At 44.1% G+C, this 16,184-nt stretch overlaps 3 protein-coding genes across 3 annotated transcripts in view; 1 reads left to right on the forward strand and 2 right to left on the reverse strand.

Moving 5' to 3' along the window:
- Window positions 1–5,900: 5,900 nt before the first annotated feature.
- On the reverse strand, window positions 5,901–6,644 carry LOC311239464 (dual specificity protein phosphatase 18; the record flags this gene model as incomplete). The annotated part of the gene is made up of 1 exon (XM_084327771.1): window positions 5,901–6,644. The coding sequence occupies one exon, from the start codon at window positions 6,642–6,644 to the stop codon at window positions 5,901–5,903; it is 744 nt and encodes a 247-aa protein (XP_084183897.1).
- A 1,104-nt stretch (window positions 6,645–7,748) lies between these two features.
- On the forward strand, window positions 7,749–9,165 carry sft2d3 (SFT2 domain containing 3). Its single transcript, XM_084328073.1, has one exon. It carries the CDS (start codon window positions 7,815–7,817, stop codon window positions 8,478–8,480), a length of 666 nt encoding a protein of 221 aa, XP_084184199.1. The 5' UTR covers window positions 7,749–7,814; the 3' UTR covers window positions 8,481–9,165.
- A 3,650-nt stretch (window positions 9,166–12,815) lies between these two features.
- Window positions 12,816–16,184, reverse strand: part of wdr33 (WD repeat domain 33) — a 68,678-nt gene continuing 65,309 nt past the window's right edge. The window contains exon 23 of the mRNA XM_084327772.1: window positions 12,816–14,249. Coding sequence (XP_084183898.1) covers window positions 14,092–14,249 — 158 coding nt within the window. The 3' untranslated portion in view covers window positions 12,816–14,091. The remainder of the gene's footprint in view (window positions 14,250–16,184) is intronic.

Genomic DNA, 16,184 nt, shown 5'->3' on the forward strand with positions numbered 1-16,184 from the left:
TCAAAACCGCAAAAAAATCTTTCATCAATGACAAAACTGAGGAAAACAAACCCTCCGAACTTTGGAAATTACTCAACAACCAACTAGGCTGCAGCAAAAAACTAAAAACCAGATTTACAAACATAAACATAAAGACAGAAAACACTCTCATCACAGACAAACTGGATGTGGCCAAATACCTAAACATATTCTTTACAAACGTAGCCACAATACTGGTTGAATGAATGAATGAATGACTTTATTTGACAATATAAAAATAAACATGTGACAGAAGAGCACAGTCAGGATATACTGCCAAGGATGAAACACAAAAAAGCTCAGAGCTTATTTCCATTGTGGTCCTTGTAGGGGGTGGGGGAGTGTTATGCTTAATACATGCATCATACAAAACGTGACATCACAACACATCACATATACCATTTAACATTTATATACATACAGACTCGTACAACATGCAAGGGTGCCTTAAGCTAAGTGTCTAGGTCAAGTATAGTCCCTTTTGAGCCATGTCTTCAGGCTGGACTTGAATCTAACGGCATTAGATAAACATTAGTTAATAAACTACCCTCCCACTTATGGGGTAGAACACATAGTAGCATACTACAAAAACCTAGGGGTCCGCAAAGACGACTTCAAACTTGAAATGGTAACAACAGATGAGGTACTCAAAAAACTGAGCGTGCAACCTAACAAGGCCACTGGCCATGACAACATCCCCTCCAAATTCCTCAGAGACTCAGCAGCCGTCATCAACCCAGTCATCACACACATAATAAACCTCTCTGTAAAACAGGGACACGTCACCAAGGACTTCAAAATTGCGAGTGACCCCCCCTGCACAAAAAGGGCAGCAAATTAGACCCAGGCAACTACCGCCCTGTTTCTATTCTTACCTCCATCTCGAAAGTCATGGAAAAAAATAGTACGAACAGGTTGAAAAGTACCTTGCGGAAAAAAATCAAATCTACAAATTCCAATCTGGCTTCAGAACGTCCCACTCCACTGACACACGCCTTCTCTATTTGAACGACCACATCAAACAAGAGGTGGACCCGGGCAAATACTGCGGCATGGTCATGCTGGACCTACAAAAGGCCTTCGACACTGTCAATCACTCCATTCTGATTGCCAAGCTAAAAGCAATTGGTTTTGATAGTCTATCAGTGAGTTGGATATGCAATCCTACCTGGAGGGGAAAGAACAGATGGTGGAGGTAAACGGTACCCCCCCCCCTCACAGTGAGCTGTGGTGTTCCACATGGAAGCATACTAGGACCGCTACTGTTCCTAATTTATGCAAATGACATGTCGTCAGCTTGTGACTGCAACTTGTTCTTGTTCGCGGATGACTCAGCCCTGCTGGTCTCTGACAAGAACAAGTTACAGGTTGAAAAAACCCTCAGCTCAGAACTCGGCAGAATCTGCACCTGGCTCGCTGATAACAAACTATCATGGGTAAAACAGAGTCCATTCTCTTCGGATCAAATAACAAACTCAGCAAGACCGACGGCTTCTCAGTTACAGTGGGTGACAATATTGTCACATGGAAAGATGAAATTACATACCTGGGTTCCATCCTAGAGGCTAATCTTTCCTGTGGCATCCAATGTAATCAAAAAAGTCAACCAACGAACTAGATTCTTGTCCCACCTCCTCCCTGGACTTCAAAGATGTCCACCACCCTGACCTCTCAGCATACAATCGCTGTACTGCATTCCAACATATGGCCAGGAGTGCATGCCTATGCTTATGGAAAGTAAGGAAAAGGAGCAGAATTCACGTTTTCTGAAGTTGTTATCGTTTCATATCTTGTTGGTACAGGTATATCGGAGTTCAAAGACAAATATCTTTTTTGATTTGTTTGTTTGGAGAACATATACATCGGGTGGGGGGTGAAGTTTGCAGGGGAGGAATACACCACTTCTGTTCCACCAAAGCCACAGAGAGAATACCAGTGGAAAAGATGAATTTATTTATTTATTTAAACAGATGTTAAAAATACACAGGATTTAAAACCCAATTGGGCCACAACCATCACATGCATTGCATTGTTTGAGGAATTATCACACAATAAAGTCAGAGACTTATTTCCATTGTGGTCCTCATCTGTCATAGCAAGTCGGCACAGGTAGGTGCAGAAAACATATTAAAACTAAATTTCATTCCAATAAACACTTGAGATAAAAAATACATAAAACTCTTACACTACAATATAAAACAACACATATACAAAATAAACTGCTTCAGTTTAAAATTGTTGGGCAGCAAGGCAACCATCCCTTCACTGCGCTTTTAAAATGCCTAATCGTGACACTTCCTTTTATCTGAGATGGTAGCTGGTTCCATTGTAAAGCTGCTGAATACTGAAAGGTATTTTTCCCAGCCTCTTAATCCTACAGGGGACAATATCCGTTCCACTTGCTCTGGTGGCATAGCCATGAGTCTCCCTAACAAGTTTAAAATAATGTTTTAAATACTTTGGAACGGAACTGTTCATTGTTTTATGGGTAACACTCAGCTTCAAATGATTAAGTCTGTCTTCAACTGACAACCAATTTAGTTCTATGAACTGGGAGCGGCCAACATGGGTACGGGAAGATAAATTAAAAACAGTCCTAATACATTTATTCTGGGATGTCTGTAGTTTTATTTTGATGTACTTAGGGGTACTGGTGTACCACGCTGTACTTGCATAGTCATAGTGGGGTTGAATTAGTGCCATAGCCAGCAATTTCAAGGTTTTAATATCTAAAAATGTTGCCTTTCTGGCCAGACATTTAATGTTTTGGTTGACTTTGGAGATACAGGCAGGAAAAAAGATAATAATAGAAGAACATAATAATTATAATAATAACAAAGGGCGGCTACGTGGCGTAGTGGGCAAGGCGCTCGCCATGAAATGCTGGAAACGCTGGGCTCATCAGTTCGAGCCCAGCGCTCCACATTTGCTTTCAGTTTAGCTGGTCGTCCGTACTAATACACATTGGCCGTATTAGGTGGTGGGAAACTGATGGGTGAGGATCGGGCGTTGTGGACAGCGACTCTTACAGGTCGGTTGGTGCGCCTTCGCAGTAGAATCAGGAAGTGTCGGGGGCAGCGTGAGCCTCCCACGCGTTACTCCTCGCCACTGAGAGATCGAGCTGCGCAGGTGAAAAGGGACACTGTACACTGTACATTGGAATACTTACAAAGCCATACATGGTCATTTACTGTACAACTGGTTTAGGACATTTGTAGGGGCCAGTTTCAAATTGCAGTCTCCCGTAGGTGTTCTTTGAGAGTGTTTTTGAAAGTGGGTAGTGATTCACATTCCTTTACAGCTTTGGGTAGGGCGTTCCACATTGATGTGGCATAATTGCGAAACGTGTTTAGTCCCTTGTTTGAGCCGAATCTGGGTTTAACATGATTTGTGGAGCTCCCTCTGGTGTTGTGATCGTGGTATTCACTGACCTTTGGGAAGTATTTTGACATGTACATGGGTACCTTGGTCGTGTAGTGTATCTTCTAGACCAGGCCCATTGCAAGTTGCTGTACTCTGTCGTCTACTCTAAGCCATCCTATAGGTTGTCAAAGTGTGCAGGGGTGAGGTGGGTTCTAGGAGTCAGGTCAAGCAGTAGTCTGACTAGGTAGTTTAGAGATGTTTGTAATTTGGTTTTTAGTGCCTTTGAGGTGCTTTGGTACCATGAGGTGCAAGCATAGTCGTAGTACCCTTGAATGAGTGCTCCTGCCAGAGTCTTCAGGGTATTCTTGTTTACCAGAGAGGAGATCCGGTACAAGAATCGAGTTTGTTGGTTGACTTTTTGTATTACATTGGATGCCATTTTGTCACAGGAAAGATTAGCCTCTAGGATGGAACCCAGGTAGGTAATTTCATCTTTCCTTGTGACAATAATCAGTCACCCACTGTAGCTGAGAAGCCGTCGGTCTTGCTGAGTTTGTTATTTGAACCGAAGAGAATGGACTCTGTTTTGCCCATGTGTAATGATATTTTGTTATCGGCGAGCCATATGGAGATTTTGCCTAGTTCCGGACAATTAATAAGCATTGTTTTTGGTGAAGTGTCCCTTTAAAGAAGCATCTTTGATTTGGTATGAATTTAAGTTTAAGTTTATTTTTGATTTTTTTTTATTGATCTTTTTCCCCCTCCATTTTCCTCCGATTTTTCTCCCATCCCAATGTTAGTCGTATGCCAATTCCCAATCCCTTCCTGGTCGCTGCGCACTTACCCCCCACAGTCAGATCATCTGGGAGAGTGGAGGCTACCACGTGCTTCCTCCGACACACATCCAGCCAATCAACCGCTTCTTTTCACCTGGCAGCGCGGATCCTCCCTGAGAGGGCGTAGCGTGTGGAAGGATCACACTCAGGTCCTATCCGCGCTTAGCAGGCGCCCCGACCGAACTGTAGGAGTCGCTGTTTACAACGACCCGGACCCACCCCGCCAGCTTCTCCCACCCTCTAATACTGCCAATTGTATTAGTGTGAACGGCCAGCCAAGCTGGTGACAACCCCGGAGCTGTGAGCTGGACGAACGCAATCTCCGCTACGCCACCTAACCGCCCTAAGTTTAAGTTTATTAAAGGGACAGTGCATATTAATCAACATTAAAATGTAAGAATTAGCCAGAAGGCTAGATTTCATCTGTAGTCCCTGGCCAAGATGTTAAAAAAGGCATCAACCTAAATTGATTAAAAAAAAAACAAGGTTATCACAGGGTGCTCAAATAGCACACCATGTACTGCGCTGCGTCGCAACACGGCCGTGCCCGGTTCGACTCCCGGACCCGGCGACCCCTGCCGAATGTCTTCCCCCGTCTATCTCCCGTTCTTCCTCTCTCTCTCTCTCTCTACCGATTGATTGATTGAAAATTGTATTAACAGATTGCAGAATGGGTACAATACAGTACAGCTCAATACACATAATTGTTAAGGGGATGCAGACCAGAGAAAGACTTTCGTCTTGTTTACATCAGGGTCCCCCATTTTCAATTCATCATAACATATATGACATACATGACATACAGATAGACAGTACTGCTACCGGACTGCCCAGTAGTAAAAACAACAACAATAAAAATAATAATAATAATAATAAAAAGGTTATCACATATAACATACTTCAAATAGGCCTATATAAAATATAATTCATCATCACAATATACACATTTTAACAGAATAAAGGTGAATTGCATACACACAGTTAATGAATTTAGCTGTGGGTTCAGCTCTGGTGTTCTTTGAGCCAACATTTTGCTTTTTTTTTTTTTTTTTTTTTTTTTTTTTTTTTAACAATTAGGAGTCCTAATCTAAAAAGTTATTTTTTTGTTTAGTTTTTGAGGTACTGGAGCCGGAAATTATTAGCATTTGTTAGCAATTCTTGTGGAGTTTTTTTCCCATCACAATTTCTATGAACTATCAACTGTAGTAGAAAACATTCTAAAACAGTTTCCTAACTGTTTTACAACATAGATCGCTGAATACAGGGACTTAAATGGATTCCCCCCCCTGAGAAATAGCAAAAAAGCCTCACTGACTTCCACCAGCATTAATAACTAATTGCATCAACTTCTACAATTTATTAAATTAAATGGAGGATCTTTGACAACTTGACAACTTTCTTTAGCTTCTTGGGACCATGCTTTCTAAGAGACAGAACTAACAACATGTAAACTAAATAGGTCAAACACATTCTGTTGACCAATCAAATCAGACTAATTGCATTTCTTGTTTTCCCCCTGTACTTTCCCTTCTTTGGTCCTGCCCGGAACCATTTAAAACGAACAAACACAAAATGCTATTTACATTTCTTGTCCAGTGCTTTATACAATGCTATTGTTGTGCGCATATTTTCCTTTTGTGTGCACCCGACCACTTTCAGCATTGATAGAAATCTCAGATCCACTCAAAGTTTGAGGTTTACATGTCTTGCCCTGTCCCTTTTCGACCTCTTCGCTTTATTCAATGACTCGGATGATAGCGGTGACCTGGGCATCAACGGTGACCTATCCGGGAACAATGTGGTCCTGGGCAGCTGATCCGGGAACAGTGTGGTCCTGGGCAGCAATGGTGACTTATCCGGGAACAGTGTGGTCCTATGCAGCAATGGTGACCTATCCGGGAACAGTGTGGCCCGCGGGAGCTGTTGCTGCAGCAGTACCGACTGCGTAAACCTTGGCGGTGGTATCGGTGGCTCGTCCAGCTGGGCCACCTTCACCGTGTTTCTCCCGTACAACCGCCTCTCGTACTCCAGCAGTTGGGCCCAGAAGCCAGAGTTGAGCCTGATGTACGGTCTGCTCTCCCGGACCCAGGAGTGGGCCCGCTGAAGGGTCGCACCCCGGTAACGCATGAGGTATGCCATGACCAGGGCCGGGGAGCGACTCATGCCAGCTGCGCAGTGCACCAGTGTGCCCCCGGCCTGGTTCCTGTGGATGCGATCTGCCACCCGGTCAAAGTGGTCGCCGAGTCGGGCGCTGGGCAGGTCAGAGACGGGCACGCGGACGCACTCCACGCCTGGGTAAACGGGGCAGGCGTGGTTGAGGGTGGCGTTGACAATGAGCGTGATGCCTTTGCGGGAGACAAGGGCCTGATTGAGCGGGGCGTCTGCGCCACTCAGGAACAGGCAGGAAGTGATCTGAGACATCGACATGAGGGCTGAGAGAGATGAAATGCAAAATTGAAATGGAAGACATTTTTCAATGAGCCATTATGGTCAAAAATATTAATTGCTTGTCGTCAAAGTGAACACAGATCTGGGAAGAACCAAATCTGAACTAATGAACAAATATATCCTCTTCTTATACGTTTTCTGCAGACTTATCCGTTATGGCTCAATTACATTATAATTACATCCAGCCAAATCATGCCCCAACACAAACCATGTATCTGAATATTGAAATGTGCAGTAGGGACATGACAAAAGGGAGCTCTTTGAAACTGATAAAAAAAAGGAATGCTACACATGACACTGTGTGTGTGTATATATTCTTTTACCTGGTCCCGTATGATCCCCACGCAGTGTGGACGTGAGAAGTGCTCAAATGAAGAAGTGCCCTGTTGCTGTTGAGCAGTGAAGCTGAAGCCCCCGTACCCACTCCCCATACCCTAAAAGGGCTTTGGGTCAGATGGCCAGCCAATAAAGGGACAGATTAAATTTAGACTGTCCCAGCAGCTGGGGTTAAGCCCTGGTTTCAACACCTGAAAAGACCTGCTCATGTGCTCCATGCCCCCATTAGCCGTCACCCCATGGACAAACACAAACCACTCATGTGGGCTCTGAGACAAAGGCTGCAGTGTGATATTATATTAATATTGCCATGCCACAAGAGATAGGCCTAAACTCACGGATCCAAGCAGTTGCACATTAACAGGGGTTTAATGGCAGAGGTGGACATATAATGAACTGATATTATACGAGAAGTAATGTTGCTTCAGTGACATTGTTAGGTTGAAGTAAAAGTACTTGTTTAGTCAAAGCATAGCATGCATTAGGATTTTGGGCAGGTTCCAAAAGTGTCCCTCTGAAAATTAACTGAGGGCACATTTTACATTGGGATATTTCCTACTTGCATGCAATTAGTTAATCTTTCAATTACAATTTTCAGAAAGGATTTTATTTTTAAGTTGATGGTATTTTATTTAAACCGGTTAAAATATTCAATGTTCATGCATATTATTTTAGAAATGTAGGTCTATAGACACGTCATAAACCTGCGACGAGGATCACGACGCACTACTTCCGGTATTGCATTCTTCAAACGCGGACGTGCTGTCAAGATTTGTCAACAAACACACACTCAGCTGGGCTAGCTTTGCTATCATGGCTGAACTAAATCGACAACTCAAAGACTATTTGGCCCAGTCCAAAGGCGGTGCCAAGACGGTATCCCAGTCCAGCTCCAGTACGACGATAGACATCGATGAAACCGACGCGGCGTCCGGTAGTTGGTTCGGGAGGTGGTCGAGCCCGTTCTCTGGCTCCAGCGGCCGAGGAAGTTCGGGCCAGAGCTCCGGCTTCACGTGGCCGTGGTTCACGGAACCAGACCCGTGTTTGCCGGGGTTGAGTCGCAAACAACGACTGGCTGGTTTCGGCGTGTGTGTCGTGTTTTCAGCGTTGTGCTTCGGACTGTCGGCCCTGTATGCGCCTCTGTTGTTACTGTACGCACGCAAATTCGCGCTCCTCTGGTCACTCGGTTCTCTTTTCGCCATCATGGGAGCCGCTATACTGCGCGGACCCAGTAAGCTGATCGGGTTCCCCACTCCCGGCGCCGCGGTGTACCTGTGCTCTCTGGCGGGCACGCTGTACGCGGCTCTGAGTCTGCACAGCACCGTACTCACCGCGCTGGGGGCCGTGCTGCAGGTCGCAGTGATTGTTATGTACGTCGTGTCTTTACTGCCCGGCGGAAGCGCAGGCATACGGTTCATGGGAGGAATGGCAGCGTCCGCGATCAAAAGGACTGTCACTGGCAAAACGATGCCAATTTAATGGATAATACTTATGGATATTCTGTAACGTAACATATGACTGGACAGGTTAAGTCTATGAATCCGGCTATCCAGGGATGGACAGCACAGCCTGAACGAGAGTACATTCCATTGGGTCCGGTCATAGGATTCCCGGGTCTTCAGACCAAATAACCTTATATTTCAGAATGTCAGAGACTGAAAAAAATCCTATCTGTAAACTGTGAAGCAAACGTTTTCCCTACTAATGTAATTTTGATCAATAAAATGTTATTGGGTGCAGAAGGTACTTGTCTCAGTCAATGAAGGCATTGCTACTTAACCCTTTCACTGCCACACGACAGAAGGTTAACCCTTTACTATCACACAACAGACGGTCGCCGTCGGTTGTGATAGTAAACGGTTAACCTGTCGTGTGGTAGTGAAAGGGTTAACCTGCTGCTGTGTGGCAGTGAAAGCGTTAACCGGCTGTTGTGTGGCAGTGAAAGGGGTCAACCTTCTGTGTATTGTCGCAGTGAAAGGGTTAAAGGGACACCCTAGCCCTATTTCCTACTTAGCAGTGATGATGTTGATTAGTAGTCGTCGTCCCCCCCCAGCACAATCCACGCTGGTCCTCATACTAGTTAGCCACAAAGTCAATGGGGTCGAGCTCCTGTCTGTACAAGCTGACTGAAGCTCACTTGAAGGGTGGCATGCAGGCTGTTTGTTTTCCTGAAACCAGGTTCTCAAACATAAACATAAAGACGGACAACACGCTCATCACAGACAAGCTGGATGTAGCCAATTACTTAAACACTTTCTTCACAAACATAGCCACAACACTGGTAAACAAACTACCCTCCCACTCAGGGCAGTATGGGGTAGAACACATAGTAGCATACTACATGAACCTAGGCGTCCACAAAGACGACTTCAAACTGGAAATAGTAACTACAGATGAGGTACTCAAAAAACTGAGCGCCCTCCAACCAAACAAGGCCACTGGCCATGACAACATCCCCTCCAAATTCCTCAGAGACTCAGCAGCAGCCATCACCCCAGTCATCACACACATAATAAACCTCTCCATAAAACAGGGACACGTCCCCAAGGACTTCAAAATTGCGAGAGTAACACCCCTGCACAAAAAGGGCAGCAAATTAGACCCGGGTAACTACCGCCCTGTTTCTATCCTTACATCCATCTCGAAAGTCATGGAAAAAATAGTATACGAACAGATCGAAAAATACCTCGCGGAAAAAAATCTAATCTACGAATTCCAATCTGGCTTCAGAACATCCCACTCCACTGACACATGCCTTCTCTACTTGAACGACCACATCAAACAAGAGGTGGACGCGGGCAAATACTGCGGCATGGTCATGCTGGACCTACAAAAGGCCTTCGACACTGTCAATCACACCATTCTGATTGACAAGCTAAAAGCAATTGGTTTTGATAGTTTATCAGTGAGCTGGATACAATCCTACCTGGAGGGGAGGGAACAGATGGTGGAAGTAAACGGTACCCTATCCCCCCCCCTCACAGTGAGCTGTGGTGTTCCACAAGGAAGCATACTAGGACCGCTACTATTCCTAATTTATGCAAATGACATGTCGTCAGCTTGTGACTGCAACTTGTTCCTGTTTGCGGACGACTCAGCCCTGCTGGTCTCTGACAAGAACAAGTTACAGGTTGAAAAAGCCCTCAGCTCGGAACTAGGCAAAATCTGCATATGGCTCGCCGACAACAAACTATCATTACACATGGGCAAAACAGAGTCCATTCTCTTCGGTTCAAATAACAAACTCAGCAAGACTGACGACTTCTCGGTTACAGTGGGTGACAATATTGTCACAAGGAAAGATGAAATTACCTACCTGGGTTCCATCCTAGAGGCTAATCTTTCCTGTGACAAAATGGCATCCAATGTAATAAAAAAAGTCAACCAACGAACGCGATTCTTGTACCGGATCTCCTCTCTGGTAAACAAGAATACCCTGAAGACTCTAGCAGGAGCACTCATTCAAGGGTACTACGACTATGCTTGCACCTCATGGTACCAAAGCACCTCAAAGGCACTAAAAAACAAATTACAAACATCTCAAAACAAGCTAGTCAGACTACTACTTGACCTGACTCCTAGAACCCACCTCACCCCTGCCCACTTTGACAACCTAGGATGGCTTAGAGTAGACGACAGAGTACAGCAACTTGCAATGGGCCTGGTCTACAAGATACACTACGCGACCAAGGTACCCATGTACATGTCAAAATACTTCCCAAAGGTCAGTGAATACCACGATCACAACACCAGAGGGAGCTCCACAAATCATGTAAAACCCAGATTCGGCTCAAACAAGGGACTAAACACGTTTCGCAATTATGCCACATCAATGTGGAACGCCCTGCCTAAAGCTGTAAAGGAATGTGAATCACTACCCACCTTCAAAAACACTCTCAAAAAACACCTACGTGAGACTGCAATTCGAAACTGGCCCCTACAAATGTCCTAACCTAGTTGTACAGTAAATGACCAAGTAAGGCTTTGTCAACATTCCAATGTACAGTGTAAAATGTGTGTGTGTCCCCTACCCAACCCCCCCCCACCTCCAATGTACAGCCCTCACCCAACCCACCCAACCCCACCCCACCAACCTCCTCCAATGTACAGTTTCTACGCCAAATGTATATACACTCCTTTTCTGGACACTTTTGTATCACAAACAGTACTGTATTTGCAAATCTGATATGTCATAAATGTATAGATGTAGCAGTACTGTCTATCTGTATGTCATGTATGTCATATATGTTATGATGAATTGAAAATGGGGGACCCTGGTGGAAACAAGACGAAAGTCTTTCTCTGGTCTGCATCCCCTTAACAATTGTATGTATTGAGATGTACTGTACTGTACCCATTCTGCAATCTGTTAATAAACTTTTCAATCAATCAATCAATCTTCCATTATGACATGCTTTATCGGGGGTGTTTGGGGGGGGGGGGTTCACATGCCTTCGAGCAACACTACTTATTTCATGCCTATTATGTCTGCACGTTCTACGTTGCACTACTTTTATACCTATTCTTATGTCTTTATGCATTGTTTTTATTCTGTCAACTGTATACTAATATTATGCTATTTGCTGTGGGGCACTTTGGGCTGCGGTCCATGTGTGAAAGGTGCTATATATAGTTGTTTATTATATTGTAAGAAAATGTATGCATTGAAATGCAAGTCTCGACAACATTGAAAATGAGGGTGACCTCAATTGTCCTTTGAGACTAAATAAAGGTTTGAATACTTAAGTGAACTGTAGAGTACATTTCCATGAGCTTGACAGCTTGTAAGGATGTGAGCTTGAACGCGAAGACTTTGCATGGTTTGTGGCTTACTAGCCAGAGCTAGTATGAGCAACTGCATGGATTACGCTGAGAAATGATTATCATTCAACATAATTGGTAATATAGATACCAATTTCCTGTGTTCAGTAGAAAGCTATCCTGCTGCAAGATAGCCTAGCTTAACACAAATTAATAGAAGTGGATACGGACCATGATGTGCTTCCATTAATTTGTGTTAAACTACGCTAGCTTGCAGCTGGATAGCCTTCTACTAAATGCACAGAGGAAATTAGTATCAGTCTGTACACCTGTACAGTACACCTCATTAATACTGTGCACCTGTACAGTACACCTCATTAATACTGTGCACCTGTACAGTACACCTCATTAATACTGTGCACCTGTACAGTACACCTCATTAATACTGTGCACCTGTACAGTACACCTCATTAATACTGTGCACCTGTACAGTACACCTCATTAATACTGTGCACCTGTACAGTACACCTCATTAATACTGTGCACCTGTACAGTACCTCATTAATACTGTGCACCTGTACAGTACACCTCATTAATACTGTGCACCTGTACAGTACACCTCATTAATACTGTGCACCTGTACAGTACACCTCATTAATAGCTGAAAGTGAATGGTTCTAGCTGTGGGACCATGAGTGACCTCAGTTTCAAAACAAGCACATTTGCCTTTTCTATGTGACTAGGCATGGCAAGGCACATTCTTCCACACTGCTCCTAACACTTTTAATTTTTTTAAACTTGTTTCAACCCCACTGGGTTTTCATCAGGTGTCTGAAAATGTAATTTTACCACATGGAGACCCGATTAAGACCCAGTAGGGTTGAAACAGTATACAACATTCTTTGTAACTCAATACGTAGAGCATGGCACTAACACTTTCAGGTTTAGGTGTTCATTTCCCATTGGGGCATTTACACATGTAAAGAAAGCTTGAGATACCAAACACCAGTCTGACAGATTAGAGCATGGAAAAAGAAGACACGGGCCAAGACAAAAGTTTGCACAAATTCTATTATAGTTGTATACAAAAAAAATTGGACAATAACAATCATGACAAACTGTACATTTTCAAACAAAGGAAGGCATACTTTGATATTCAAAGGTGCCCGGCAATGACAGTTATGATTTTCTCCATTATTGTGTATTAAAAATTAAATAAATGGAGCCGAGGACTTAAAAGAATGATTCATTTCAAAGCCCTGTTCTGTTTCTGTTACAATCGGTCAGACACGATGCAATGCCTGCCAGTGCTTTAACCCTTTCACTGCCACACGACAAAGGGTTAACCCTTTCACTACCACACTACATAAGGTTAACCCTTTCACTACCACACTACAGACTGTTAACCGTCTGTGGTGTGGTAGTGAAAGGTTAACCTTCTGTAGTGTGGTAGTGAAAGGGTTAAGAGGGCTGTGAGGAAAAGGAATATAATCTTAAATGCTTTCAATGTCACGTTCAAACAAATAAGATGCTGGATTTACTTATTCGTGTGTATGATTTAGACAGTGCATGAAAAAAAAAATCCAAGACCTAACCTAGTTCCATTTCAGTTTCTACATCGGTTACTCTCCAGTTTCTCTGGCGACACAAGGTGTTCAGGAATGTTTGGAGGCCAAAACAGAACCACGTACATAAATCTTTTCCACACACAGGTCATATATTGATGTCAGTCCAGATCTTAAGCCTGTTGCAGGTTGAAATATCTTTCATGTTGGAAACTCATTCTCGCAAATGAACAGGCGACAGATCGATTTGCGCTTCCCAAGACTCAACAGGCCACGATCCTCGCAGACACCAACAAGGGCCTGAAATATAAAAGCTGGGACTTGTTGTCATAAGGATCCAAATGTGACGAGAACATTTCTGTCCAGAGAGTTATAGAAGCGTTGATGTGTACAGTAGGAGCCCCCCCCCCCCCCAAAATACACAGTGAATATCCTCTTCCAAACACGAGCAGAGCCACGGTGTGGAAGAGAGGCCCAGTCTGAGTGCAGAGCCACGGTGTGGAAGAGGCCCAGTCTGAGTGCAGAGCCACGGTGTGGAAGAGGCCCAGTCTGAGTGCAGAGCCACGGTGTGGCACAAGGACAAGAGGTAGCGGTGGGATTTCTTTTTTTTGTCTTTTTATTTTTGGTCCCCGTCCTCTTTGCACCTGCAGTCCATCTGTTTAGCTCAGTCTCTGGGGGGAGGGGATAGGGGGGGGGGGGGGCAGTGGAGCAGAGTGGGAATTGTTGGATGACGATCAGGTAGTGGTGGGAGCCGTCCTTTAGCACTACCGCCCACCACGGCTTCCCCTGGGTGCTCCTCTGGACGCTCCTCTCCTGGTGGTAGGTCCAGGTCCCGGTGCTCCCCCTCCTCCTGGACCCCAGCCCCCTCTGCCTCCACGTGTCGAAGGCCCATAGCTTCCCTCCTCTCTCTGTGGGGTTCGACCTGGAGAGAGAGAGAATCAGAAAGGTCTTTATTGCTGTATAAGTAGTTTACACATACATGGAATTGTATTTGGTCGTTTGGTCCGACATTAACGGACAGACTTTATTCTACTAAGGTAAAATAAAATAAAAAGGTAGAATCAATTTAAATGTAATATAAACTAAATTAAAATAAAAGTACAATAGAATAGAATAGAATTCTAAAATAAAATAGGCCAGGGCTGTACAATTGTGCAGAGAGAGATGGTTTGTACCTAAACAGACCTGGAGAGTAGGGCTGGACGGTATGGTCTAAAATTTATATCACGGTATAATTTTAAGTAGTGATGGCGAGATGAAGCTTCATGAAGCATTGAGGCTTTCCATCCAATAGTGCCACACATGTGTTGAAGCTTCATGGTGTTTCATTTTCTCTACTGTGCCATCAAGTGGACAATAAATGTAGAACAGGCAGCATGATTATAATGATACCATGACTTTGGTGTCTGAAGCTTTGATGTGATGATGATGCCAATAAACAAATAATATTGTGTCTGTTTTTCTAACAGAATGATGGCAGGGACAAGTGCTTGCTTCATTCATTTTTATTCAGAAAAAGCAACTCAAAATCGACATGCCATCCTGCATTTGGATCATACAGATGTGATCAGATTAGGCACAGCAAGTTAGACATTACAGCACGTTTATATGTAACGGAGATGATATGGTCACCTTTTTTGCGTTGTGTTTAACTTCGATGCCCCGAGGGAGTTTAGAACCCGGGTCTGCCGCGACACGGGCGACGGCACAGACCGCTAGACCAAGGTGAATTCACACTTAATGACGTGTAAAGTGTGTCTTTTTAAGTGGAGTGAGTTTAACTCGCAGTACCGCTGCTCGCCAGTCACTTCACAACGCTTGAAGTTCAGCGTGAGTCGTGACTGACAGTGCCTCGCGCTACCATCTGTTATATATATGTTGGGATTATTAGGATACACATTTATTCGTCTTTCCCAGTACTCCACGGGATTCTCCAACGCAAAGAAACTCGTTATGAATTCCTATGTCGACACATTGTGTTGCGCACCAACCCCGAAGCCATTTCCTGAATCAGTGACGCGGACCGAGGTTTCGGACGTCATCACACACGTCACCTGATACACGCCTCGATACACGCTCCACTTAAATATGCCTGGATTACTCGACACGAGCATCGATGCCTCGCTTCAAACGTCACATCACTCATTTTAAGCATAGACGGTATATTCATTTATCTTAAAAATGTCTATATAAATGCTTCTGAAGTGGTAACACTGGTATGGCAGCTATTACTGTACTCTTGTATTACTACTAGGACATATTTCACATAGTACAGAGGTATTTTAAGAACATTTATTGTGCAAAACTGCAATATAAAAATGAAAAACCTTTCCTCAAGTTACTTCCATCTCTGAAAAACACTTTTTTCATGAAATACAATCAAATCAAGCGGCACAAAGTGAAAATAAAACTACAGCAGGACCGGAGGTTTCTTTCCCTCAAACAACTCAAACACAATAAAACTCCCAACATAACTTAACTTTAGTGTACATGTTTGACAATGTAGAGAGAGAGCGAGAGAGTGATGTAATGGGTTTGAGTTTGAGGCTTGAGCGTCCTAAGTTGCCGTAGTTGAGATGTCACACCAGGATGTCATTAGGCGACGTGTTCGAGATTGATTTGGGCTCGCCTCGAAGTAGACGAGAGTAGACGAGTGCAGCCGGGGGAGGAGTCAGAACGTCGGACACTTCAGATTTGACGACAGCCTGCTCGCCTAGTCTCGCATGGCAGATATCGCATTCACGTTACCACACACACAGACACACCTGTCCAGCTCATTATAATGTGAGGGCCGTGTGCTAAATTAGATTAGATTAAAATGTACAGCACACCATATACCTGCTATAGTGGGATATAC

The sequence above is a fragment of the Notolepis coatsorum genome (genome assembly GCF_963971535.1).
Source record: "Notolepis coatsorum genome assembly, chromosome: 13".
NCBI lineage: Eukaryota > Metazoa > Chordata > Actinopteri > Aulopiformes > Paralepididae > Notolepis > Notolepis coatsorum.